Source organism: Microchirus variegatus, assembly GCF_963457635.1.
Source record: "Microchirus variegatus genome assembly, chromosome: 1".
Classification (NCBI taxonomy): domain Eukaryota; kingdom Metazoa; phylum Chordata; class Actinopteri; order Pleuronectiformes; family Soleidae; genus Microchirus; species Microchirus variegatus.
Window position 1 is genome coordinate 16,072,711 of NC_139802.1, and position 27,738 is coordinate 16,100,448.

General features: G+C 40.8%; 1 protein-coding gene across 1 annotated transcript in view; it reads left to right on the forward strand.

The window, feature by feature from the left end:
* vps13b (vacuolar protein sorting 13 homolog B) overlaps positions 1-27,738 on the forward strand; it is a 297,430-nt gene that overhangs the window by 121,632 nt on the left and 148,060 nt on the right. Inside the window, exons 22-24 of the mRNA XM_083910541.1 lie at positions 8,001-8,134; positions 21,755-21,989; positions 23,560-23,777. Coding sequence (XP_083766667.1) covers positions 8,001-8,134; positions 21,755-21,989; positions 23,560-23,777 — 587 coding nt within the window. The remainder of the gene's footprint in view (positions 1-8,000; positions 8,135-21,754; positions 21,990-23,559; positions 23,778-27,738) is intronic.

Here is a 27,738-nt window from a genome sequence, read left to right on the forward strand (position 1 = left end):
ATTGATTATCAAAGTTTTCCACTGGAGCTATTGATTTCCCCACAGAAATCACCTTGGGAATTAATAGAGTAAATCATGATCCACTGGAAGAAAATCATTTTCAGAGTTTTTAGCAGTTCAAAGCCTCCTCAGAACAATTGCACTCGCTAGAAATTCCTGCTTCCAATTGGCCACTTGAACGCATGCCTGGCACTTTTATGATGTAAAGAGAGTGTTATGTTGTTTTGTTACCACATTCAGCCTAGCTACAGTTTCATAGTAATCAAGGGGGACTTTCCTGTAGGCTTTTGGAAGGTGCCTGTTAATGTGTAGGCAAATGTACAGAGACACACAGAACCAGTCCGCTGCAGATCATTTCCCCAGAAAGCTCTGAGGGCATGGTGATATCATACTGTGGTGGTTGTGGGGCTGCCCAGCTTAACTCTCAAGGTCCACATCCACTCAACTCTGTTTGGCAACAAAATATTTCACTCTGTGTCTCTTTTTTTCTCGTTTTGGTCTTTGCACATGTTAAATAAACATGGTTCATAATATACTGTAAAGCACCACAGACTTTCAGAACCAGCTTTGGCTGAATTGGAGCAATTCACTGCCACAGTTCAAGGTGGTGACAGAGACCTCGTATTTGAATGCTACACATGATAAAAGCTATTTAAGATGATTTTAGACACCACATAAGGACTCATGTTTGTATACTTATCAATAGTCTGTGTCCTGTGCAGTTTCTGCAAAATTCTCCCTCGTCATAGCTATATGACCCTGGTTTGTCTTTAGGATAGGTAATATTTTTTTGTCATTCCATTGGGACTGTTGCTGATCATAATATATGGTCCAACTAAATATTATAATGGATTGATGCTGAGGTTTTTGACTTCATTATAGCAAGTGAATACACAGCTTGTCATTTAATTTACATCATAGATTTGGTTTGAATGTTGCTTTCTGACATCATCACAGAAGTGTTAACAGTTGTTTTTGTGTCATTATCCTGTTCAGGGAAAGCTGTGGACTGACGACTTTGAAAACAAGTCATTTCTTCTCAGTTTGAAGTCCATTTCTGTCTGCCCACACAATTACACCACAAATTGGTTCTCATAAAAGTAGCCTCTAAGTATTTTCTTTATTTCTCCCTAATGAATGTTCCTGTTGGCAGCAGCACCACGTTTCTGATTGAGAGCCTCCCAAGTCCCGAGCTTCTCATTGTTCTCTAACATCTACCAGAGTAATGATCTCATTGGCTTTGCTTTTCAGTTCTAAAATAAGCTGTTGGCACTCTGAGAACATACCTCTTATGTTGAGAAACCTAACCTCTGATCTGGCAGTTGTTCTTGAAGGTTGGAATGAGAAACTTTTTCATGTTCCTGTCTGCTAGTGATATGGATGATTTTTGAGTGTGTCTGATAGGGAGAAATGGAGGAATTTGCGTTGCTCATGGTGTTAATCTGAAAGTTAGAAGGCAATATCTGGTCGTTGTCAGGGCTGTGCTGCAAAAAACATTTTCCGAACTAATGGCTTTTCTGTGATCTCAACCGTGGTATGTCAGGAAAAAAGGGGACGTTGGACACAGGAAAGAAAGTCCAGGTTTCATGGTTGAGTGGCATACACCACATTCTGGTAAGACATAAATGAATATATTTGGAGAAAGTAACAGTAGAGAGAAACTAATATATACATGCTTATAAACACACATAAAAGAAAGAGAACTGATGAGAGGACTTCAGGCAGAACTATACAGTCATACATAACCATAACCCAAGCCCAAGTAGCCTGATGGAAGTCAGGCAGGTTTTTATTGGCTGCTGTGCTCTTTTCAGGAGGGGATAATATTTTCATTGTGGAGTTATTTATATAGTTTAATTTTTCTGGTAAAGTCAATAATTTATCAAGGTAATGATGGTTGGAACAGGGAAGAAAAACAAGGAAAGGGGGAATAATGAGATACAACCCCACTCCCCCAACACCACCTCCATCCCCCTTGGAAAAGTGATTGTAGTCTAAAGGGGACTCTTCTTGTTAGATTAGAATGGACTCTACACGCTGATGAGCCCATGCAAACCTCAATGATAATAGCTTTAGTCTTGTGAATGTTGGCTGTGGATGTTAAACGTTAAAGCGAGTGGTGGAGAGAGGGATGTTGGGGTCGAACTGTAGTTCATCAGACGTAGCGTGGATTAGTCCACAGGCTCGAGGGGATTTAGTTCAGGAGACAGGAATGGGCGGGGACTGGAATCTGGTTTGAGATGATTGCACATGGGACATTTCAAAGGGTCTCTATGTCACTGAGAGAAGACTTTCCTTTTGCCTTTTTGTTTTCATTCTTGGTGTGTTGTGTCATGGTCTGGTAGGCAGACTCCCCTTCTCTACTGCTTTGCTTTTTTTTAACGTTTACTTATCATCTCTTCGTCTTTCCTTGATTTTGATTAAGTATAATTTTGCATAGAATGGATAGAAGTGATCACCTCTAATAACAAAGATGAAAATGATAACAAGTGCAATTACTGTCTTGTCTTGACTTTAGAGTCTGTCTGTGCACAGATTGGATGAGGTCCGAAAGCGAAGCTAGCTTAAAGAAATCATGCGTGTATGTGGATGCAGTCTGTGTTGAGAAATTCCCCTCCCCTCATCCTAATGTCTTACCCATTCATGTCAGCCTGGCCTCACAATCTTCATGACGGCTTTGAAAACACTGAACAAATGGAGGCACGTAAATATTTAAATAAACACTTACTTGCATCCAAAAACAAATATGCAGGCAGGTTTATTAAAGACTTCTTTGCTGCCTCTGCACACAGCTGTAACAGAATATACAACACTTCAACTCACTGTAAACCATTCGAAATGGGGGAATATAGCAGAAAAATAACAGGCAGTATGAGGAAATGCCCTAACATTGCTCTGTGAGGCTGTTCCTTTAGTTGAGTTGCTCAACCACTCAGGAAGGATATATGTGTGCATTTCGCCATTGTTTTTGAGATTTAGTGGTGTGAGGGATTCTGGCTGAAGATAGTTGAGCACAAAAGCAGAACTCTTCAGTGCTGTATCAGAATCTTTGCCCCCCAGATTCATGAATGCTTATTCCCAAGGCAACACAAACACTTGGACTAGCTTCACCAGAAAGAAACATGATCAGATCCAGAGCATCTTACACGGCATGGAAGCCTGTCTCATAGCTGAAGCAAAACAAACCTAATGTAAAATGTCATCAGAAAAACAAGAATAGAATGGAATAGCATCTTGAACTGTGCATCAATACAAATAATTTCAATATGCTCGCAGATTTCTTTTTGGTCTCTGTAGCTGAACGTTGCACGAACATGTTGTATCGTTATATAGAGTAAACAGTCACACAGCTGTCTCTACAGTCTCAGCTGCAACGCTGAAATGCAGTAGCAGATATCACTTACTGCCCTCATGCCTGGCCCACGTTCGATGTGTAAGCAGCGCTTCTGCTGCCTGCATAAGATGCACATCTGAAGTACACTGGTCATAGTGTAGTTTTGCCTTTCTTTCTCTGTGTCAACTCTGTGTACAGTTGACAATGCAAGCTTTCATTGCTTTCAACGCTTTTATTGTGAAGTATTTGCAGGACCATAGACACATGGCTTCATACCATAGAGTCTCATTTTGTTAAAGCTCACATAGAGTGGTCCTGTTGCACATACAGTATATGTTTGTTATGGAGGTCACTTACATACATTAACTTGTTTTTTTGGTCAAAAACCTCCTAGTTGCTGTAAACGAGCCGATAGAAATCTGTCTTTTCTGACGCTGTGCTGAGCCGCCATATTTCAGACATAAATCGCACACCCAGAAGACAGAGTGTGTTGTCATTGGCCAGCCAGCGTAGAGCCATCCCAACTGTCTTGTGATTGGCCAATACCTGGAAGTGACATATTCAGCACACCCGCTCTCAGAAGCGCAGCTCCCCCCTCTGGAACGGTGGATGCACTGCTACTCATTATCAAAACATTGATTTAACAATGTTTAAAAATAGCTTTTTCATGACTCCCCATGATTCATGACTGTTTTCAAGAGCAAATCCTGTGTAAATAGAGCAGACACAGTTCCACCTCCACAGCAGGCATGTTACAACTTCAGACATGGTCAAGATGGCGCAGATCAAGGAAGTGCATGGCATCACACACGTCACACATCCAGTCATATCCAGGAAGTAAATGTTAATGTTTATGTGCAAAATCTTTACACTAGTAACTAATTGACCGGGGGGAAATGGAAATTAGCAAATGGTCAAAACAATATTGATCATTTATCTCTGTGAATTAAACAGTAATAAGCAACTTATACATCCACAAAGTTGGACTGATTGTCAGAACAAATCTATGTCGGTGGCCACATTGTTGGACCTGTGCACTGCCAAAAAAAATCCATCCCATTTTTAAAGATTTAATTTGACGTATGTGTCTTTTTTATCATCCCTCTATACAAAATGTGTCTGACATTTAGGGTTCGGGCCAGTCCTATTGGATAAGTAAGGGGCTGAATTCCTAACCTTCCACTGTTGGAAAGCCTCTTCAGTGTTTTTGTTGAGGTGTATCACCTGTGGCTAGTAGAATTTACATTCACAGTAGTGTTGCCATCGGTCTTTCATCGGCAGTCTCAATCGATCAATACAAAGCTCTGTATGTTCTGGCAGTAAAAGATGAGAGGTGCACTGAGTCTGTATGTCTCATGTTTTTATGGTGAGATCTTGCAACCGCTTGCCAGCATGGTGTTCTTCCACAAGTGGCAAATAAACTGACTCTCTCTGACTCGTCTCCTTCCCCTGGTTATCTTTAAACTGGCACTGTTCATTTGGATGTGCTGTGTTTACTACCTCTCACTCCTGCTGCACTTATTTCCCCCTTTACTCTTTTTTTCTTGTGTCTAATTAACTTGAATGCCAGATTGTTACTGATTTGCTGTTTTTTTTTTTATGTATACACAGAATTGACTGTGATATTCACAAGATTTGACAAAAAGCATATCAGATTAAATTAGTGTTCTATTAATTTGATTTTATGCATGTGCATGCTCTTCTTCAGTTGTCAGTTATACATTCATATTATATATGATTAACATTCAAAACACACCGTTTCACATATTTTACAGCGACATTATAATGCAGTGTTGGTGCTATTGTGTTGTACATTATAAGTGAAGTTAACACTGATTGTTTCTCACCTTAAAGTCAACATTAATATGTGGCTGGTCACTTGACCTTGGCCTCTCACTTGCTGGGAGATGTCATGGAGCTGTTGAAGAGGATAAATATCCACCATTAGAATTATTTTGTTCTATACTTGCAGCTTCACATACCAGCTGAACAGTAAGGGAGAAACACTGAGGGAGTGGTTCTGGAGAGTGAGAACAAAACAGAAAAGGAAAAGAGAAGGGAGGGGTGCATGGTCAGAGTTCGGCCAATACGATATTAGCCTTATGGCCTCATGGAGGGTGAAAATGAGGACATGGCTGAGATGGCACGAGTCTGGGGGAATAACCCCACTTTAAAAGGACTCTCAGGACTTGTTAGGCCTGGGTAGGTTTAAGGGCTTTGGGCACTCTTGACATATTTCTCTTTCATTTGAATTTAAACCATTTGTGTTCTCTCTGTCTTTCTCATTCTATGTCCCTGCCTTCCTGTCTTTCTCTCAACCCACTCCCTGCAGAAATGGCGGGCGCCAAGTCACTATAATCAGATATGGCAGTTTCATTCCAAATAATGACCCCAGGATTAACAAACAGAATCCTGGAATGGTATTTAAAACCAAACCAAGAGCTGCACACTGCCTGGTCTTGAATTGTTACTGCCTATTCTGTACTTAAGCATACTTTTTGAGTGGCCTAGCAGACCTCCTCTGGGGAATGATATTCACACTCTGTTCTACCCCCAGTACCACCTTTTGAGACCTGGCCATAAAGTAATAATCTCGAGAAGGTAATAATAATCTCAAGAGGTTTCCCTCGAACAATTCCTAAGAATATATTTTGAAGGTAGAATGAAGTTCAAGTGAATGGTCAGTAGAAGTTCAGCATCCTATAAGAATGAATTTAAGAGGGATTTTCCACCGTATGGGTTTCTCATCTCCACTGTGCCGACATGTGTATGTCAATATTAATGTTGCATGTGTGGGAGTGAATCATTTTTGATGGCTTTTGACTCCCTTTTCACTTCTTGCTAATCTTATTGAGTTGAAGAATTAAGGTTAATTGATAAATTGACTTTTTGATAGTTTTTCCCCAATAATTACAGTAAGAAAAAAAAACTTCTTCACAAACGGACATAAGACATAGACATCAATCTGTCAAAAGCCCTTTACTTAATGGAGTTGTACAGACTCTAATTGCTGATGGTCATTGTTTCAACTGGGTATTTTTTTTTCTGCGCATGTGGACATTCAGATTCTAGATACAAGCACCATTAAAGCCATCAGGATGTATGTGCTGCTACCTGACACCTGACCACTTTGAAATACACAACAGAAGTCAGAATACTTGTATGCTGTGTATGTTGTATACTCACATTAGCTTCCATAATGATAACTGCCATTTAAACTCAGACTGAATCATTTGTAATCAGTTGTAATTTTCAAATGCACAAACACAGCCAAGAATCTTGCAAACTCTAGCAATGCAGGGTCTCTGCATGAAATGTTCTTTGGTCTATAGAGCGAGAGCAGCAATGACAGCGCTCTGTCATGTCTGTGGAGATCTCCTACAGAGTCAAATCTGACAAATACTCAACCTTTGACAGAAAAACACTATTGACAACTCTCCACACATTACTCAATGAAACACAATCTTTCCCGTCAAAGCCAATTGTTGCCATCTGTGACTTTGTGGATATATGTGTATGAACAAAATAGTTTTGTACAAACCTCACAAAAGTCTGTGGGAGAAGTTAGATGGAAAATATTTGTTGTCAGATGTACAAAATGTACCTCAGGGTTGAAGTTTTGAGCATACTATGTAATGATGCACTGATTTGTAGGCATCGTGACAAATATGGTATATTTTATAGTCCCTGAGTGCCACAGGCACCTGGATACAGAGTGTGAGAAAGTACTGAAAGAGAATTCAGACATGATGATCTCGGCCTTCAGTCTCCTTTTGTGCACTTACAAACCCATACGTACATGCACCTGTGAGTATTAGTCACTTAGCCATATAAACACACACACATGCTTTGACCCAAGGGTTTAAGGCTGGTTGCCACATTGACCGCAAACCAGGGTAACTAACCGTCCTTGTAGTCAAATTCCTTTGCAACACACACTTGTTGCCATGTCAACCCATTTTACTGTTGTAATGGTGTTTGTGACTATGGTATCTGAGAAGGTAATGATGGCCCTGTGACATCACCACTGTTTCATGACAACTCTGGGATAGAGCTGCTGAGCAAGGCAGACTTTTAAATCATGGAATATGTCTTAATGTGTCTTCAGAGAGACCTCCCTTCCCTCACCTCTGACGCCCTGATGGCTTTAACAGTCACTGGCCTTGGGCTAAACTGGTAGAATGTGTCTTATGTCCAGATGAGTCTGTTTCTGTCGCATCTGCACCTCTTATTAGCACCCAGTTTTCTCATTTACCAGTCCATCTGTTTTCTCTCACAATAAATTTATCTCAAACACTGAAAGTATTTTAACGCTCAGGTTCATATGGTGGTTGTTTCTTTGTGATGTGTGTGTGTGTGTGGCTGTTGCTAGGTCTGTCAGCTTTGACAATCAGCTTTCGTCTGGACCGCAGCCGGCATACTAGGACATGTCATGTCTAGGTCTGTGATCTTATGGTTCCCTCTCCCACTGTTAGATGCAAGACACCTGCCAACATTACATCACCTCAATGAAGTGTCAGTTAAACATCATATAACACGATACTGTACAACAAATGACAAAAACAGTGCATCAAGAAAAAGAGTTAAATCAAGATTGATTGTTTATGAGAAGACTTTTCAAAACAGTACATGAAGTTGTGTTTTTATCACTTTCTTTCTCTTCCAGAATCACGTCCACTGTCCATCCCAATGAAGGTGATGCCTGACACCGCAGCAGCAGAGTCGCAGACGTCTTCAGAGGAAAGAATGAAGGAGTTCATTGCTCATGTCTGGGACGCTGTTAAACGCCTTACTCTACAGGTACTAAACCTTTCTCCTACATGTTTACTATATTAACAATAGTTAACCCATCAGTGATTGGTCCTTCTGTAGAGTTAGTGTATCCCGCTGGTGAAGTAGAAGTTTGCAGCTGACCGCTGACTCTAATTTTCCCTTATGTGTCAATGTGAGTGTGTCTGTTTGTTTGCCTCTGGTGTCAGCTCTGATTGACCAGCCACAAGTGTCAGCTGGAAATGGTTCCAGCCACCCTGCCCTGCAGGTCTCCGTGTATAAGCAGGTATAGCTAATGGATGGATGAATGAACTTGACCTTAAACAGTAGCCGAGTCACACATCTGCGAGCAGATTTACATTTCACTAGTCCCAAGTCTACTTTTAAGTCTATTAACCCCAGTCCACCTCTTTCTCTCCTCTGTTAGAGTAAAGTAGTGAAATTTTGCTCAACCCACCCTAGCCGAGTTCTCTCTGTGGTTGTTGGCATGTGGCTTCCAGGGACCTCTGTAAGCTGTTAGCCTATTAGCCTGTTTTACATACAGATGCGTACGTAGTGTCTCATATCCCTTTTGTGGTGGACTGACATTCTGGTTGACTGTCTGGCTGGCTGGATGTCCCTTTCCATCTGTTGAAGCGTCTCACTGGATAGTTAAATGGCCCCATTGTGAGCCAGTTAGCAGAGCCCACATCACAACCAGCACCATCAGAAATACATCAGGAAGCTCTGACAACTCTGTGACAGGACTCCTCTTGATGCAGGAACGGGACCACATGGTGCATGCACACGTGTGTGTACTTATTTGGGCCTCTTTGTGTTCATTGGTGTGTTAGGTTCATTTTTAACTACTAGTCTACAATGTGCAAGCATTTACCCAGAGTATTAAACACTTATTTTCCTTACTTAAATATCCTGTTGTTTTTAGTGACCACTATAAACAGACTTGTGTTTAAATATTACAGTGAGGCTCCCATTCCTATGCTGAGAGACTACTGACTTTTTGACTCGTTGTTGTTTTTGTCTATTAGCACACATCTATCATTACAAGATGAAGGTTGACAAAAGCTTTCTGTGGACATACATTAAGTATATACATAGTTACAGTAAATCCAAGAGTGGGAGAAGTCTTCATTTGGCTCATAAGTTAGTTTATTTGTGTATGCACACAGTAACCAGCGATGCACAAGTCCATCAAAGGTTTCTTAATTAATTCAATTTTGTTGCTGGGCCACACAAACTGATGTCAGTCAAACATGAAAAAGAGCATGCCGCATGTAAATTGAAGTAATTCTCTCGGGCCCAGGTCCCATGGCAGCCCAAAGAGCTGTTTACAGTACTTGTACAAAAATTAACTCAACCCTCTAACAGTTTGCTAAGCCCGTCATTGCCTCCACTTTGCTCTGTCCCCTTCGGCTGTGCAACTGGGACCACACCATGTACTGCAGCAGTAATTAGGAAACAGTCTGTCCCGTTGACATGGGAGTGGGAGCGGACCAAACGGAACAACCTGACAGCTGGTACCCCAGGCCTTGGATATCCCCAAACTCAAACCACCCCATTTATTTTACTGTGGTGTAAACAGAATACCTAATGGCTCACACTTCTGCTGCGCATGTGTCCTGTTTGGCACACAGGGATCTCTCTATTTATTTTGTATAAGAAATTAGTGAAAAGGGGAGAAACAAAAAAAAAATGACTTCATAAAATAATATACTGTTGCTTGTAAATTTTGTTTGCGTGACATTTTTAAAACGATCCTGCAGTGATTGTCCATAACGCAGTCATCGTGCTTTGTCACTATGACAACTACTCATAATAATTGCGGTTTACATTTGCAGGTATTGTTGTTGGTCATTTATTTAATCATCATCATCCCTTTAGCATGTTATTTTTATTTCAGTATAATTTATCCATATCAACTTTTAATTCTTTTAATGCCCAATGCACTTTGTTGCATCATCCAAAACCTTACCTCAAGAACCTTCATATCCTCCAAAATCCCTATAAGCTATTCTGTCCCATTCCACTGTCAGTCCAAATTGAATATAGCTGATGTCATCATGTCTTAGACACATATCCCACACTCATACTCAGAGTCTAAAACCAGAATAACTGCTGGAAAAAGTAGAACATGCGCTGTTTCTATTTGTAGCGTCCTGTTCTAAAAACAGTCATCTTGTTAAACTTACATCATAGTCAACACTGACTGGAAATGTTCTCGGACAATACCTAGCAGTGATTATTATCTAGATCCAGGTGTTATATCTGTGACTGAGTGCTTCAAACCCAATTATTGATTCTGAGCCATGGATCTTAAATCAAAGATTCAAGATTACTGAATGCAGAGCTTTCCTGTCTACTTTTGTAAGATCCTCCTCCCATTTTATCTCGCTAGGAATAAAAAACAAATATGCACCATGCAATGATAATGGACAAACTCAGGGAATCCCTTCAGAAAACTGTCAACGATGCAGACAAATGGGCAGGTGATGTTGGAAATACTAAAGCCAACTGGCTCAAAAAGAAATAGTTCATTTTAACTTATTCATATATGTATATCACTGCAAATAGGGCTCACACATTCTTTAAAATGTGTTGATTAGTTTAGATGCCCCTAGGACAAATAGGAGCGAGAGAGTGAGAGATTCACTTTACAGCAAAGGAGCCAGTGTTTTTCTCAAACTATTGCAACAGGCATGGTGAGGTCAGAGGGACATAACATCCAAACTGAGGCCCTTAGGCCCAAGGTGGTCAAGTCTCCATGACATTACATCCAGCACACTGAGGGTGTGTGCTTCCCTGAAGAGACAGCTAAGTTTTGTGGTCATGCAAAGCTATCATGTGTGTAGGTGGTGTTATTTTAGCAGTCACTTTACATTATGGCTGATGGGCAGTGCACAGTTGTCACCCTGGCCAGAGTGGCCTGGCAGATCCTTACAAGGCCATTTGCCCTCAGCCTTGGAGTTTTGACCCACAGCTTTTAGTATTTTCTTATGCCCCAGCTTATTGCTGTGTTTTTCTTTCATGCATTGCAACTCTTTTACTCACCACTTTGAATGGTGTGTTCTTTCCTCATATGTTTTTTGTATTTTACTAATTTCCTGCCTGTCCCTCTTCCCCAAAGCTCACCCATACCATTTGTTTAATCATGTCATCCCCCCTTCTGTGGCCCGTACCATCCGAGGACACTCATGTTCTCTCTGGGCCCAGATAATAATTGCAAGTGATCAGGTTGGTTATTCTATTTCAGGAATTTTGCAATAATTCCTTCTATTTAACACATGAATGTGTTCAGCGTTGGCTTAAAAAGTATGTTGCTACCAAAACTGAAAGGGGATCTGCTGAAACAGAGAGACCGTTGCCATGGAAAAATGAAGTAACACTGCTCCCTGCAGCTGCCATGCATTAATGAGTAGAACGTTTTTTTAGAGAAAAAAGAGGAGAAAAAGCAGTGGGGTAGAAAAGGTAAAGTGATGGAAAGGAAAGGGTAGTTAGGAAGAGAGGAGGGTAAAAAATGCAGAGGGTGTTTGTGAAGGCGGGGGGGAAAGTGAGAGAGATAGAAAGGAGTATCATGTGCAGTGTATGTTTGGTGTGGCAGAATGAGCTGACCAGATGGTTTCCATGACCCTCAGCTGGAGCGCCTTCTGTAGGATTATTACTTCATTCTCTGCCCCCCTCAATCCATCCTAACTTACCCCATTCCGCACCTTATCCTCTATGTCTGTCTGATTCTGATTCTCTACATTTCCCAAATGGTTTGTAATTACAGCCTTAATTTTTTGTCTCTTAAAAGGCAATGTTTTAAAGGAGGAATGCAAATAGAAGTTTGGATACTCGACTGTTAAGTTTCAAACCGGGCAAGTTCAGAGAAAACAGGGAATCTGATCAAAGCAAGTGCTGGTTTAATTAAACACACTTTAATTGGGACCATTCAGTAGAGTATCCGTTACAGTAAAATGTTTGCGATGAAGCAGCCCTTACTTTAATCTGTCATCACCTTTACAGACAAAGTCCTACTCACACTTTCCCAAGTATATTTCCCCTGAGTTCACCCGACGACCACTATTTTTCAAACTTATGCTAGTTAATTAAGTCAGTGTCTGTTAGGGTTAGCGGTCATTAGCTGTTTACCAGGTGAGAACATGGTGAGTTTTTGTCTGTTAGTGTTACTAGTTTTGATGCAAATGTGTGTGTGGCCAGAATCACCTTCCACCATCTGCTGCTGTATGACCTCACAGTCACTATAGATGCTCACACATATTTGACCCCCTTTAGAGTCCTGCACTGGAAAAGTGCTCACTAAGTTCCTCCAGTGTCTCTAACATCTTGAACTTGAGACATAGAGATCTGGAACTGATTTCCAATAGGACATAAACTCTGAAACACTGCAGCATTTGTTAAGTACAAAGATGTCACAGCAGCTACAGTTTAAACATTGGCATGTTATATATATTGAATGGGGGGGGGGGTGAAGGGATGTGTGATATTTCTCCCCTCCCTGGTCTTCTGGAAATGTTTTGGAAAGCTTGTTTGGAGGTGATAGTGGTCGAATAGGTGCAGCCATGCATGGGACAAAAGAAGAGGCCACGTCAAACACAGGCCAAATCAGATCAGCCGAGGTTCAGAACAGCATGGTTACTCGTACTTGATTGTTTCACATCACATTAATGATGATGCAATTTTGCTTTAGCTAAGAAAACATTTGCATGTAATAGTCTACCGCTGTCTAATCCAACCTGACCTGAGTAGTACATACTGCGTAACACAAACACCACCCTCTGCATTTTTTTTCATTAGCCTATAATTATCTGGTCCCAAAGATAAACTAAGCCAGGCCTGCTTCATTTTTCTGGCCAAACCCCAGTCCTTCTGGATTTGATTATCAAGGTTTTTAGCTTTATTATAAAATTTGCAGAAACCCTTCCATAGCAGTGAGGGTGGTGAGCAGCCACCAGCTTTTTAACCTGGTTAAACTTAACCCTATCAGCAGCATCACCTTCTTTTGGCTGACCATTACTGTCCCTTTCCAAATGACAGACTCTAAAATCTAAATTAAGACATTGTCTTTGGCTTTGCTACAATAATTATCAGTCAGTGATAGTCAGTCACAGTCCTGCATATCCTCTCTCAAGTTACATCCATGTTTTCATTGGAAAACTGCATTTTCCAATAAAAAAATAAGCATTCAAGGTCACTGGATATGTGGAACCTGATTCAACTCAGTCAATTGCTTCATTTAAGACAATGACAAAATTAGTAAAAGTGAGAACAAGGATTTATGTTATGACCCTAGTGAAAAGGCAAGACTGAAACTTAACATTTTTTTCATTGTTTCAAAAGACTTCAAGACTAAAAATGTTACCCCAAAGCTTTTTTGTTTCTTAACTAAAACGAGGACAGCAGGACTTCAGTCTTTCTTTTCATGGACGGCAGCTACATCTGTAGCAGTAAATAAAAAAGGGAGTAATGTGGTTGTAGCCTTTGTGCATCCTCAGCTCTAGTGTGGTGTGGCCACCTCTTAGCTGTATAGTGCTGAGGTTGTCGAGTGGGGGTGATTTTTGAGATCGGGGTAGGAGCAGGCGAGGCAGACCAGGCCAGCCGTGCTCCTAAGGCCACTGTTGGATCAATAAACGCAGCGATCAAAGTCGCAATTAACCCACCGCGCTAACACAAACAGCCAGGCCAGCAGAAACAAACAAAGCCCTCATGTCACCTAAAGCGTTTATTTTTGCAGATTTCCACCTCGGCCAGAAAGACCTCCAGTGCTTGTCAGCTTCTGTAAGCAGTGTTATAGTAGAGGAATGCAGAGCCACAGGGATGGCTTAATGGCTGGATAGCTGGATGGCTGGCTGCCTGGCTGCCCTGCTCTGCCAGGCCACAAGCTTATTGCTTGTGGTGGCATGTGGGTGAGACCTAGCCTATCTGTTGTCAGGAGGCATCATGCATAGATGCCTTTCTCGTAGACATCAGGGAGAAAAGCTGCTTTCAGTTTTTGCAGGAAAAACTGAGGCTGTGTACGTCCGTGCATCACAACACACACACATCTGCACGGTGTCATCCTCAGATACACACATTAATCATGTTCATTTACATGGAGACACTATTTACACTATTACACCCACTATTCCAAATGTTCTTTTGGACAGAGCCGAGAATGCAGGAGGATATGCAGAGGAAGGGGGAGCAGAAGGTTAGCAGTGGGTGGGGTATCCAGAGACATTAGAAGGGGGGAGTTGCTCTGTGGACCTTCTGTTCGTTCAAATGGCCATTTACGAAACACAGTGTCCCGTTTGGTGCAGGCACAGGAAGATTACATTTGGAGAGGTATCAGGTTTTTAAAAACAAAGACATGTGCTTTCCGCTTGCTGTCGATCTCTCCACTGAGATTTTTCTGCTCCAGAGTCGCAAATGTTTTCACCGGGGATGCTGGGAGGGTGTTTCTAATTTCCTCTCCTCTATCTCTGGGTGATTTCCTGTGTGTCGTGGCTTGCTTGTTTTGTGTTGAGAAAATGATGGAAAAATGTGTTGGCGTGTGCATGCGTGAATGTCCAAGTGTGTGTGCGTCACATGTTGTGGGGTCACTCCACAGCGAGGTGATCTTGGCCAACAAAGGTTTGTGGTGTGCTGAGGTCTGTACAGAGTCGAGGCCTCCAAGATTCTTTTTCTCTGCAGTGATACATAAAAACCCAATATGCCTAACAGAGTCAATGTCAGAAGCTGTGTTTAGTGAGCTCTTGACATTTTGGTTGAATTCCAATTCCTTGCTTAACCCTCAATCACCCCTCAATCTCAAAAATGCGCGCTCCCTCTAGTGCAAGTGCTGTCCCGATTCTCAGAAAAATTAAGTTGAGGAGCAAGTTTAAGGGCTGTATCGCCCTCAATATTGAGATTTTCCAAGACCACCCTTGGGAGCAAGGGCTACCCAGAATGCATTTCGTGTTTTGACATAACAAAGATGGCGCCGAAAGCAGCGAAACGAGTGCGATACAAATTAAGTATTTTCTTTGTTAATAGAGATGTAAAAATTATGAAAACCATTGTTTTATCTTAGTTTAGGCTCATATTATGGATTACTTAGGTCATTGTTGCGTAACATTTATTTTTATTTTACGATCTTTTTTTTTTTACGAGCAAAACACACAGCTCTGCTTCAGAAAAGGCATGCCCTTGTGCCCTTCCAGCTATCTGTCAGTTCACATCTGAAACATTTAACTGTATATTTAAATAATGACTGTCTCAGAATAATGAACTCTCAGCTAAAGTTGCTCTTCACAGTAGACGGGCTGTCCTCCATTTAACTCATTGTTCTGTCATTTACTGTTGAGGCCCAGCGGATCCTAAGAGCCTCCTGTGGTTATATAGGCCATTTCCACATGGCCCCAGACTTTTAAAACCCAAGTTTGTTTGGCCCTCAGCTTCCTCTCTAATAGAACCTGCTCTGCTGGAAGCAGATAAACCATCTTCAGAAAGAGGGGGGCAAAAGAAGTGAGAAATTCTACTCAAGACGGGTCATACACTCCCATTGCAGGAAGAGAAGAAGAGCAGGAAGTAAGGAATGCCTTTTTAAGGGGTGTTAAGACTAAGATATGAAACAGGGTCCACACATGTGGCTGCGTTATAAACACTATCTGATGGTGCAGGGAAGTGATGAGGTGTAAAACAGCAGAACTCCAGAGGAAGACTTTTTGTTCTTCTGTTCTGGTAGTATTTATTTTCTCCTGACAACATATGCTGACTTTCTGATCCAGGACCCAGATGAAATGAATGCCTGACTGATTGTTTATCAGCGTGTGAAAAGATCCTTGTTCATCTTTTTAATTTTTCTCTGATGTCTGTGTATTGTGTATTGACTTGAATAAGCCAACCAGATAATAGATAGTTTCTGTTCATACCAAGCATTTATTGATGAAAATAATCGAAAAGCATGAAACACTAATACATAAAACTTGCTTTGTCTAAGATTCACTGCCAAACTAAAGTAGCCTACCCTCGCTGTGTTAATTGTATCAAAGGGAAGTTTCCAAACAAACCAGAGATTTGGTGCATTTTGTAGTGGTGACAAATAAAAGAAAAGGATGAATGCAGCGGCCAACTTGTTATACTGAACTAATTTAACATGCAGCAGTAGGTCAGGAGGATATAGCTGTGTAACTCATGCTGAGTTGTATAATTGGAGTTCATTGCTTTTGCATCTGCCATCGTTCAAAAGCAAGTGGTCAGTGCAGCGCCAAGTCTCCAGAGTGATGTTAGAAAGTGATGGCTTTCTGAGAGCAGGACTTGTTTGAAGAAAATGTACTGTAGAAGTCGGGAGGGTTTGAATGCAGGTGTTTTCTGTTTGAGACCAAAGGCTTCAAGCATTATTTCATTATTTTTTAATTCAGATGTGCTCTTTAAACAATTGATGACTGTGCGTCGTCAGGAGGAATGTGATCTGTGATTTCCTGTGCACTGTTCGCTTTATGATTGTGTGTGTGCGTATGCGAGCATGCCTTTGTAAAGTGTAAGTAAGTTATTTGAGCATGTTTTCTCAGAGGAAGCTCGGCACGTGCAGCCTCATAAGGAGTTGATTGGCTTCAATCCTTTTTTTAAAAACGGAGATTTCCTGGTTAAAATTGAAAAGCGTCTCTGCTGTTTTTGAAGTATATGAATAGTGTGTGCTGCAAATGACTGAAACACACTGATGTTGTACCTCTGCGTTTTTTTCCCCTAAATGAGTGTGTCACTAGAAGCAGTGGGTAACTGAAGTGCAGTCCCAGGCTGCTGACAGTTAACTCCATTTGTTATGTTAATAGATTTAGTTTCACTTTGACAGGACATGATGTCATTGGACCTATGGAATGAAGAATCATGACTCTTTGACTCCACTTTTCCCCACTGAGCCTTCTGTAATGACATTGTGTGTGGACACACCTGCTGTTCTTGATTTAGCTTTAACTGGAATTCATATCTTCTCTGTAATATCCACTCTTTCTGCTGTTGTACCTCGGTAAAATACCGCTCTACTAATTTGAAGTGGAAGTGAATTGTAAAAACAGGGATCGCACATTCTCAGGAGTGCCTCAAAAACCCTATGTTTTATTTTTTTTCATTTTCAGAGGCCATCTATCTGTCATTCATTGCTGCAGTTGTATTGCGTATTAAACCCCAACCCCCCAAAGGGTAAAGTTGTGTAACAGTTCTTCCACATGGCAATTATACTTCTGCCTTTCAAATAATATTTGTGCCCATGTCTATTTTTAAATTTAATCCTTTACTTGGAAAAGCTGCCTTTCCATGGGTTTACCCCTAACCAAAAATACATTTCCACGATCCTATTATGGATGAAAAATATAGTTGAGTTTGCTAAGCCTTTTTGTGAGTGGCTGCCAGTACAAAATATAACATGCAGCACATGTGGCATTCACCTACCAAACATGTTGCAGAACAAACTTAGGTCAACCACACATACATACCTGTCATTTTCCTGTACTGCATGTGAACAGTGTGCTAACTCTTACACACGCACACAAAATATACACAGCCCCGGCATGTCCATCAGCCTGTAGTTTGGGGGGGCATTGTCACACAGGCTAACTGCTTCCAGTGCTGTGTTTATTTGCCTGTTACATGGCTGTTAAACACAATTTTCTGGGATACCAAACACAACCTGAACTTTTAACACCTGAATTTGTGACGTTAAGCACACACACATACTCCTACTCTCTGCTTTGACAACTACAACTACAGAGCTCTTTTTGTTTGCTGTGTATACAATCATGCCATTACCCTTAACACAAATGCTAGAGCCTCTCCTCTCCTCTCCTCTCTGTACCATTGTGCAATGCAGTTGAGAGACAGAGCAGCTAAGGCTCTAGCAGTGAGAGGGACAAAAGGACAGAAGCATTGGAGAGGAGGGTGATGGAGGGTGAGAGGGATATAGTTGTTGTCAGTGGTTTTGGCAGAAAGGATGCATGTGGAATAAACTGACCTCAGGTTATTGCTCAGTTTGGATCTGTCAGCACTTCATATTAGTGCCAGTGCTCCCTATTTTGCCTTTGTCTTTGTTTAGACACTGTGTGTGTGTGTGTGTGTGTGTCAGAGAAAGAGAGGAAGAGAGAGTGAGAGTCTAACAACTTAAACATTAGACCACAGAGGGGAAGCCTTGGATAATTCTCTGGGGTTAACCACAGTGACCTGCTGTTAGCGGTAGCACAGAGGATAACCAGTGGGTTCTGAGTTAATTCTCTTCGCAGTGTGATGGAAATGTTCAGTCTATGTTTGACTAGTTTGACGACTTGAATATTTATGACTGATTGTCAAGAATGTCATATGCACTGTCTTTAAATGAGCTGCTGTTTCCTTTGACTGAGACAGCAAGGTGTTTCCATGGAGAGGGCAACATGCCAGTGGCAGTCACATTGAACTCTCCTGTATTCTAAGTCTCATCCAGAGTTCACGAAGGACCTCATGTAATAAAACTTGTACATGGCATGTATTCTGGGTGTAGCACAGGAAACTAATTCTATACACCAGATCGAGGGCCTGTAATGTTTTTCAGAGATTACTCAACACTGTAGGAGAGCAGTTAAACATTTTCTCTGTTTTCCCAAGGAACTATTGTACTTATTTTTAAAAACATTTGGCATGTTTTTGTTTTTTCCTCCACAATTTTCTGTCACACTGTGTATTTAGCTACAGATCCAGATGTAGATTAAATATTCCAAAACATTTTCCATTATTAAAATAACAAATTTAGACAATTGTGCAGCCTTGGCAGCGGCATGCTCTCGCTTTGCGCTTTCAAGTTGTCACTATACTGCGATCATACTTGTTTACCATGTTTGTCTTGGATACATCAGCAGCCAGTAACTTTGCTGCCTCCTGGAGTAGGTATGTATTACGATAAGTTGTGTGTTCATGGACTTTGTGGCCACACAGACATTAGCATGATTTAATCCAGAACCTGGCAAGACATTTAATGACCAATAAAGTTATTCATCTGTTTAGTGTAGCATTATTTCCCTTGCGCTCCTGTGCCGTCATCCTTATTTTAGCAACTCTGTGTTTTGGAGTCTGATATCCACCCATGTCCAGGACGTCTGGCGTACAGTGTGTCATATACCCCAATCATTACTCCGTCTTTGTGCCAAACTCTCTCACTTTATAGAAAATGTTATGCTGACCTATAGCCACCTCTCATTTTGCCATTGATTGATACTGTGTATCACCCACATTTAGCACTGACATTTAATTTTATTTTCCATTACATGCTGCGGCCCTTTGAATCATTAGGATCATTTTGTGCCATGGTGTAAACACAAGAAACAGTGGTCGCTATGCCCAGTGAATGCCGCACATTTTCCTCTCTCTGTTGTCATTTATGCAATGTTTTCTGATTTATTGTCTGTTAGCAGTGTAGCCAGTCTTTAGCTGTCATACTCTGACTTTGTTGTCATGAGAAACAACAGTAAAGCATCATTAAGTAGTATTACATTAGGTTTTATTATACACACTCACTACAGCAGTTGTGTTGGAGATTTGTGCACTAGGTTCCCTTTTTTATTTTATCTTCCCTTTTGTAGTACTGAATCTATCCTCATCATTGATTTTACAGTATATCTAATTTTACTAAAAACATCCCACAGTTGCCAACAAAAGGTACAGTGTAGAATAAAATATGTGGTGAAAAAAGGAATTTTTCATCTGTGCTTTATCAAACGCAGACAGAGCAGTTTCCTGTGTTATTTAAACACGGCGAGCTTCCATCAGTGAACATTTATTTTAGTGTTATTATATATTTTCCTATGATTTTTGTGTAAAAGCCTGACTCTAAACGTTTGATGTATGATGACAGATGTAGTCAACCATCAGACACTGAGTAGGAACTAACATAATTAAGGTAATATAGTTTTTCTCTATAGTAGCAAAGTCATGCTCTGAAATGACCCATTTGAAACATGCTTGAGTATAAAATTACTTTCCATATTTATTTTAGTTTAATTTGAATATATATTTCTTCATCTCTGACAGTAATAAGCTTTCATTTACTGTTTACACAGAGATCTCTTCATGCAGCATACCTTAAAAACAACAAACAATTCTATTTTAATGTAGGTAGATGAAGCCCGTCATTTAAAACAATATAAATTGCCATTGCTTCTGGGGTTTCTTTAATGTGTCCTTATGTTTCACATTATTGTGAGGATGCACTTCTGAGAATCCACCTCTACCTCTGTAAAAAAAAAAGAAGAATATTTTTCATGGTTGAGAAACAGCCCAAACAGAAGAAGAGGTGATGTGCAATAATGTGAAATAATGCATGACTGAACCAAGATGTCCAGCAGGAGAGCATTAGCCTCAGGCAGTGAGCTAAAGGTGCAGACCAGAGTCACAGTGTTAAACTCAGCGGTTTCCGTGTGTCTGCCTGCTTTACAGCTTAACCCTTCTAAGATCAGCCGCAGAGCAGGCAGTGTCAATGGATTTTCTTCCTGCGTGCCAGCTCTTAAAAAAGGCCAAAGCCCTATGTGTTAGTGTGCAAAAGTGTTCATATTTCAAAACCCTCTTTGAAGAGTAATCAAAAGAGGAAACCGCGTGAGATGAATGTGTAACCGTATATCTCCCTCTCTTTCTCCCCATCTCTCTTTCTCTCTTGACTCCAATGAAAGCCAGTAGAACTGGCCTCCATGTACAAGCCCATCACAGGAGTTCCAACATCTGTGTGCGTGATGTTAGCAGGAGGCCGCACAAAACTGTGTATGCAAATTTTGATTGAGGATGTGTTCCTGAGTGTGGGTGTGTATTGTAGACACGGTCTGACTTATACATACACACACACACACACACATCCACAGAGTATCTGGCAGCACCTGCTGTCTGCCCTCTGGACCTTGTACTCCTGTCCTTTCTGTTAACTGGTCTTTTAAATCAACAAAACCCCAGTGTAATGGAAAAAAGACAAAAAAAAAAGAAAAGAAAATGCACTCAGGCCCCAACAGCTTTAACACTGCTCATACACTTACTGACTGCTGGCTACTGGTTACTGACCTAATGGCTTGTAAATTTTGCATTTTGAAAAACTGAAATATGGGAACAGAAATGTGTGTGCGATACAACACACTGCACACAGCTGGAATGGGACTCGGTTCTCTTACAAAAGATCCCGAAAATGATTTAAGTTAAAGATTTAACTGTCAAAATTCCCAGAAGTTGTAAAAGGAATTGTATTACCCAGATATGGAATTTCACATTAGATTTAAGTGGGCATTCAAAGTCTCAAATTATACTTTTAAAGGTTTTTGACTCACCAAAGAAGTAATAAAACTAATATCCATATATGAGAATATAGAGCATCTGTCACAAAAGGAATAGTTCATCAAAATTAACAAGCATAAGTATTTCTGAATGTCAAATAACCTAATTTGAATTTTAAATCAAGGAAAGCTCTACTTTTTTCTAGCAACACCCACTGCTCTGCGCACATTCTTTCTAAGGTCCTTTCCTTGGCAACGCAGGTTGTCAAGTGTTGACTCAGACTTATGCCCCTTGAGTCCCTCAGCTCACTGAAAGTGATTTTGGGAGGCTGACACATGTGGCTGGTCAGTGATCACGTTACACTGAACTAGTTAACATGATTTCATATGTCTTTTATTTCTCTCTTTCTCTACTTTCCAGTTGGAGCTGCAGTCATGCTGCGTGTTCCTGCCTAATGACAGCCTCCCCTCCCCGAGCACCATCATCAGTGGTGACATCCCCGGCACCGTCCGCAGCTGGTACCACAACCAGGCCTCCATGCCTGGGACTCTGGTAATCTGCCTGCCCCAAATCAGTGTCCTCAGTGCTGGGCATAAATACATGGAACCACTGCAGGAACTTCCTTTTGTGGTCAACAAACCTATCTTAGAAGAAGGTAGGTTTTCACTCTGTATCGAATGAAATCTCAACTTTAATAGCACCCATTAAAATGCATGAACACACACACACAGAGAGAGAGAGACTGTGAAAACACAAGATCCCCGGTATAAAGAGACAGATCTGAAAGTTATTTGTGAAAACAAAACATTACAACTATGGTGATAAGGTCATAGGGTAAAAAGGGGAGTGGAGGAAAGTAAATTTTAAATGGGTGGGGAAAATCAGCCTGAGGTATTATTACTAATAAATTTGCTTTTGTTAATAATTGAATATGTGAATTCATCATCATTATGGGTTTTTCAACACTGAACAAACCTTTGACCCACTACTACTCATTTACCATGACAAAAGACAAACAAACTTAAGTAGAGCGACTTTGAGAAATAGATCTTGCACATGTGGTTTGCACACCTGGTAGAGTTAATATAAGCAACACTCAGATGGTTGAGCAGTGTTTTCTCTTCAGAAGAAGAAGGGGGAAAAAAAATAGGCCACCCTCGTTTTTTACTCTCAACTCTTCAATGACATCAGCATTGGGCATAAAGATTTCAAAAACAGAGGCGAAAGAAAAACGACAGCAAAAACAGTGACATCAGCAGTCTTGTCAATGTTGCCATTAAAATTAACCACCCAAGTTTTTAGTAATTCATTCCTACACTTTGAAAAGCTCTTCATCTCTCATTTTCAACACTCTGGATCAAAGTGTCCTACCCATGGTGCATGGGAAATGTACCCTTCATGGCCATGTACTAACACAAGTTTCCTTCTCTGTGAGATGGCTCCTGTAGGATCAGCACTTTCAAGTGCTCCCAGGGAGGCATCTTGTCTTAAATACACAGTTTAAAACATACCTTTACTTTACACTGTGTTTTGATGTCTTTGTATTTTGGGTGTAGAAAGTTTTAAAGACAGGAAACTGTTTTCCTTAATGTTTTCATTCCAACCCCATGGTAGTTTGCCTTGATGTGGAAATAAAAATCCACTTGACATGGTATTGATAATGTATATTTCAAACCCTCCTTCTGTTATGGTAAAGGTCCGGTGTGTAACATTAAAGAGGGTTTATTGGCGGACACAATATAGTTTATAATATTATAATAAAGTTTCTATAAGTGCATAAAGGCCTTACTGCCACGCACAGCACACATGGACCCAACGCGCACAGTGCGCATGACACAAAATGTGTCATCAATGTGCGTGTAGATTTTGGAACGGCGCGCAATGAGCACGTATGGTGCGGATGGACAGCACGCACAAATTCATTTCCGCCCCACTGGTATAGGTGGAGTATAAGCCACGCTCACCAAGCAGAAAAATCATTTCGACAACTGAAGAAGTCGTCGCCAAGGATCGATACCTGAGCCTCGACCTGGCAACCCTGTACCTTTAAGGAAAAGATCTTTTCTAAACAACCACAGCATGTGCGTCACAAAATCATAGACACTGGCCTTTTAATAGTCCTGTTTTCCAACATGTCTTGTTTTTTTGCCTTACAATCAGTGCATTATTTTCAGTTTCACCATTCTGGACTCACTGTCAAACAATTTCCCCACATGTTCTACCAGGTGATGCCTTCCCATGGACAATCAGCCTGACTCAGTTCAGTGTGTACACACTTCTGGGCCAGCAGCGGAGCCTGAGCCTGCTGGAGCCTATGGGCTGTACCTCCACGCTGGCCGTCACGTCTCATAAGCCACAGACATGCTCTGAAGGAAGGCACTCATTTGTGGTCTGCCTCCATGTTGACCTGCAGCCTGTCCACATCAAGTGCTGCAACCCTCAGGTCAGTCAATCCTCAGGCTCTACTACCTTGTGATTACAATTATATGTGTATTTATACAAATCATCTCCTTGTAAACCTTCCAGAAATATGAACATGCAGACCCTGGCAAAAGAATCTTGCCTCTGCAGGATTCTCTGACATAAACTGACTCTAGTAAACAAATCGCCTCATCATCTTATCCCGTATAATTTTCACGAAAATTGAAGTGTAAACAACAGAGTGTTGCCTTGTTTGCTTTGGTGAAGCATTTTGAGGTTTGACTGAAGGAGGGAAGAGGTTTAAAACACTCATCATCATTACTTTTTACAGTGTGTTGTTATGTTCTGGTGAGAGCATGATGAATATGGACTGAGTGGAAATGGAACATGTTTGTCTCCTGGTTAGGCCTCTGTGTAGTTTTGCATTGTGCTCTTACATGGATAAAATTACATCTACATGTACAATTACACATGTTTAGTTTTTTTTCTCAGTGGCGTTTGCTGCATCAAATTAGGTTACTGTATAAACACTTAATTGGGGCGACTTTTTGAGTGGTCACACTGTTAAATGTCCCCAACCACAGTGATGGGCGAGGGTGATATTGAAGGGAATTGGTACCAGAAACAAGTTAATCTGTTAGCGGTGAAAACTTTACCACAGATGATGAAAGCAGGTCGTTTACTGAGGCAAAGTTTCTTCTCTTTCTTCTTCTCTGTTCCCTGTTTCAAATGTGTGCCTGTATCTGGCAATGCTGTGAAGGCTTATTGCGATTATATGATGACTCATTATTAGGCTTTGGGTCCAATGAGTCTTCTCTTCTCTCCTCTCCTCTTCTCTCCTCGCCCATCTGTTCACCTCCCCTGTTTCTTTCTTTTCTCTGTGTAAATTTCTGCCTCGAGGGGGGTTATAAGTGAATACCAATTGAAGTCATGCAGCAGCTCTTTAAGAACTGCTGCCAGTGCATCTCCACCCTCTACAGAACAAAAGAGACCTCACACTTTGTCTTATTTCCAATTGGCATTGCCACTTGTGGGAACGTGCTGTATATGGGATTGTCACAGCACAACACAGGCAACATCCACACTAATATGTTTTAGTTTTAAAACACATCACTGTTAAAAGGCTCCTGGCCCTGTTTTAGTTTCAATCTCCCATGGTTACATTTAAGTCTTGCTGGGCTGAAACTGAGACTTGAGACAATAAATGATGCAGCTATGTGTTCACTTCCTGATTGGTTCTTATCAGTCATGGCTTGACTATTAACAGTGAATGCACAATGTTGTGAGTCCAAAAAGAATCCCTGCTATTACTTGTCACCCTAGTTGTTTCTTGTTCATAGTGTTTTTCTCCCAACTAAACAACTGCAGAAGAGACAATCTGCTTCCCATTTACATTTTTGCATGGCAAGCATATGAATTGAAGTGCAAATGGTCATTTGAAATGTGTACTTTCACAAGTGTTATGTTAGTATAAGCAAATAATCCTTATATCCTCCAATGCGCTTGTTTGGAGATGGAGATTTTTTCAAATGTTCACTTTATCACAAATTAAAAGGCTTTAGTTGCAAAAATTAAATATCCTACATATATGTAGTAAAAACCTCTTTTTCAAGCGAGTCTTGACCAAGAGGCACCAAAAGTCACACAGTCACAGTTCCAACATACGGACAGACAGCAATTAAAATTATAAAAAACAGTTACAAGTGAAGGTGGTCGTCTCAAGTGCTCTAAGCCTGGATTTAAAAGCATTCAAAGAAATCAGTTCAGTTATTTTCCAGTCTTTTTGCAGCATGCTCCATGTCGATGAAAGCCCTTTTTTCCCAGTTCTGTGTGGGCAAATGGAACAGACAGCAACAACTGATTGAATATATATAATCACTGGAACTTGTGTGTTGTACAGCATTGTGGCAGCACCAGACTTGAGCCATATTTAGGTCATTCACATCTTTCAGTTTGAAAAAAATACAGAGGTTTCCTTTGCCGTGACATTGCCCATCAGGTTCTGATTACCAAATGATTGTCACACTAATTTTCAAACATGACTGCACTTAACGTAAACAAGTAAAACCAAAGAGTTTGGCAGCCTTTATCCACCTGTCTTCTTTGCTTTTGTGACATTACATTAGATTTTCCATAATATGAGATGAATTACTTCATGGCATAAACAAAGGTTTTGGAAGAAAATTGGTACATCCACTTTTTATAATTTATTTAACCAGTAATTTGTTCCCAAAAATATCATTGTATTTTTGAGTTTTAAGTCAGGATGTAGCTGTGTTGAATTGATGAGAAATACATTAAGACTAAAATAAGCTAAAGGAAAAAGTAATTAAAAATGATACCAGGGCATGTCGACACATATGTTGCACCCACATGCACTGAAACCACATGGACTACTCAGCTCTGTTGCTTTCCAGCATATGTTTCTTTTATTTTAATACAGAACACCCACAGTGCACAGACACATCTTAGAAGAGAGTGGGATAAACACACAAAAAAACACATAAAAAACACACACACAACTCAGTGAAGGTCTAGTTACAGAATGTAGAGAGTTGTTTAATGTATGCCACTAATTGATAAACTCCCATTCCTCCTATTTCTATTCCGAGTATAATTTGAGGGCAAACTCACTGTTTAATTGAATGGTAATGACTTCAAAGCCTCTGTGTGTTGTTGTTGAACTTCACTCAATGTGTCTCAAATATATTTGTGTGTCTGTCATAAATTAATGTGTGTAAGAAGGATGTCAGAAGATGTCAGAGGGACGGAGTGAGTAGCTACATTTCACAACCATATTGAATCAACATGCACACGCACACACACATACACACAGACACACACACACACACACACACACACACACACACACACACACACACACACACACACACACACACACACACACACAGACACACAGACAGACAGACAGACAGACAGACACACACACACACGGTTTGAGACTGAGAGAGCAAGCAACAGTTTTCTTTGATCTTGGACACATTTACTTTACTGGATTTCATCGAACATTTGCTGAAGCACACACGTCGATACGCAATGCATTACCTCATACACTCAACGATGTCATTTTTGTGAAGCTTTCATATAAACTATCCTTAGATAAAGACACATGAACGCTCACAATTTGCACGATTCCCCCATCTTTCATCTGTGTGTATTTATGAATGACTGTGGAAGCCTCTGTTCAGTCTCCAGTTTGTACTACTGCAGTTGAACACCCCCCCCCCCCATCTGCAGATGACAGTTCTTTGGAGGATTCAGCCCTCCAAATGTTATGCTCACTTCCACCAAATCATGAATTGTGGCATCTGTATTGTGAGCTCATGTAAGTGTGAGCGTCTGTGTGTGTGGCCCAACCTGCCCATCGTAGCTTGACAGCATTGGCTGATGTGAACCAACTGACCCCCCCCCCCCGACTAGTAGGGGGGTGTAGAGAGTTTGGATGGAACAAAACTGAGCAAGAATCAGGGGAAGGTAAGAGATGAAAAAAGGATCACGTGTGGTCAGGATAGCAACAAAATGAAATATATGGACAAATGATGAAAGGGAGCACTGATCTGACTTTTCTGGTTCTAATGACGATCAGATGCCCTGGCTTTGAGTATAGACAAAATCAATTCTTTTTTTTTGGTGTTTGTGATGATGATGTTTAAAATTTCCAGCAATCTCAACTGTTTCATTTAGCCACTTGTCAGCAACAACTTTTCAACAAAGACATGTATATGCTTATATAGGGTTTTTTTTTCCAGGTTGTAGGACTCATTTCTGCAGTCTTCTGTTAAAGTTTATATTCAGTGCTACAGGAATCACCATTGCTGTAGTGGAGGCAGCAAGTTTGCTCAGGATTAACTAACCAACCGCCCTGGGCTGAATTGTTCCTGCTAAAAGCTAATCTGAATAAAAACTAGACAATAAAAAGTGGCATGTGTGTAACTGAGTGGGACATACCATGCTCACATAGA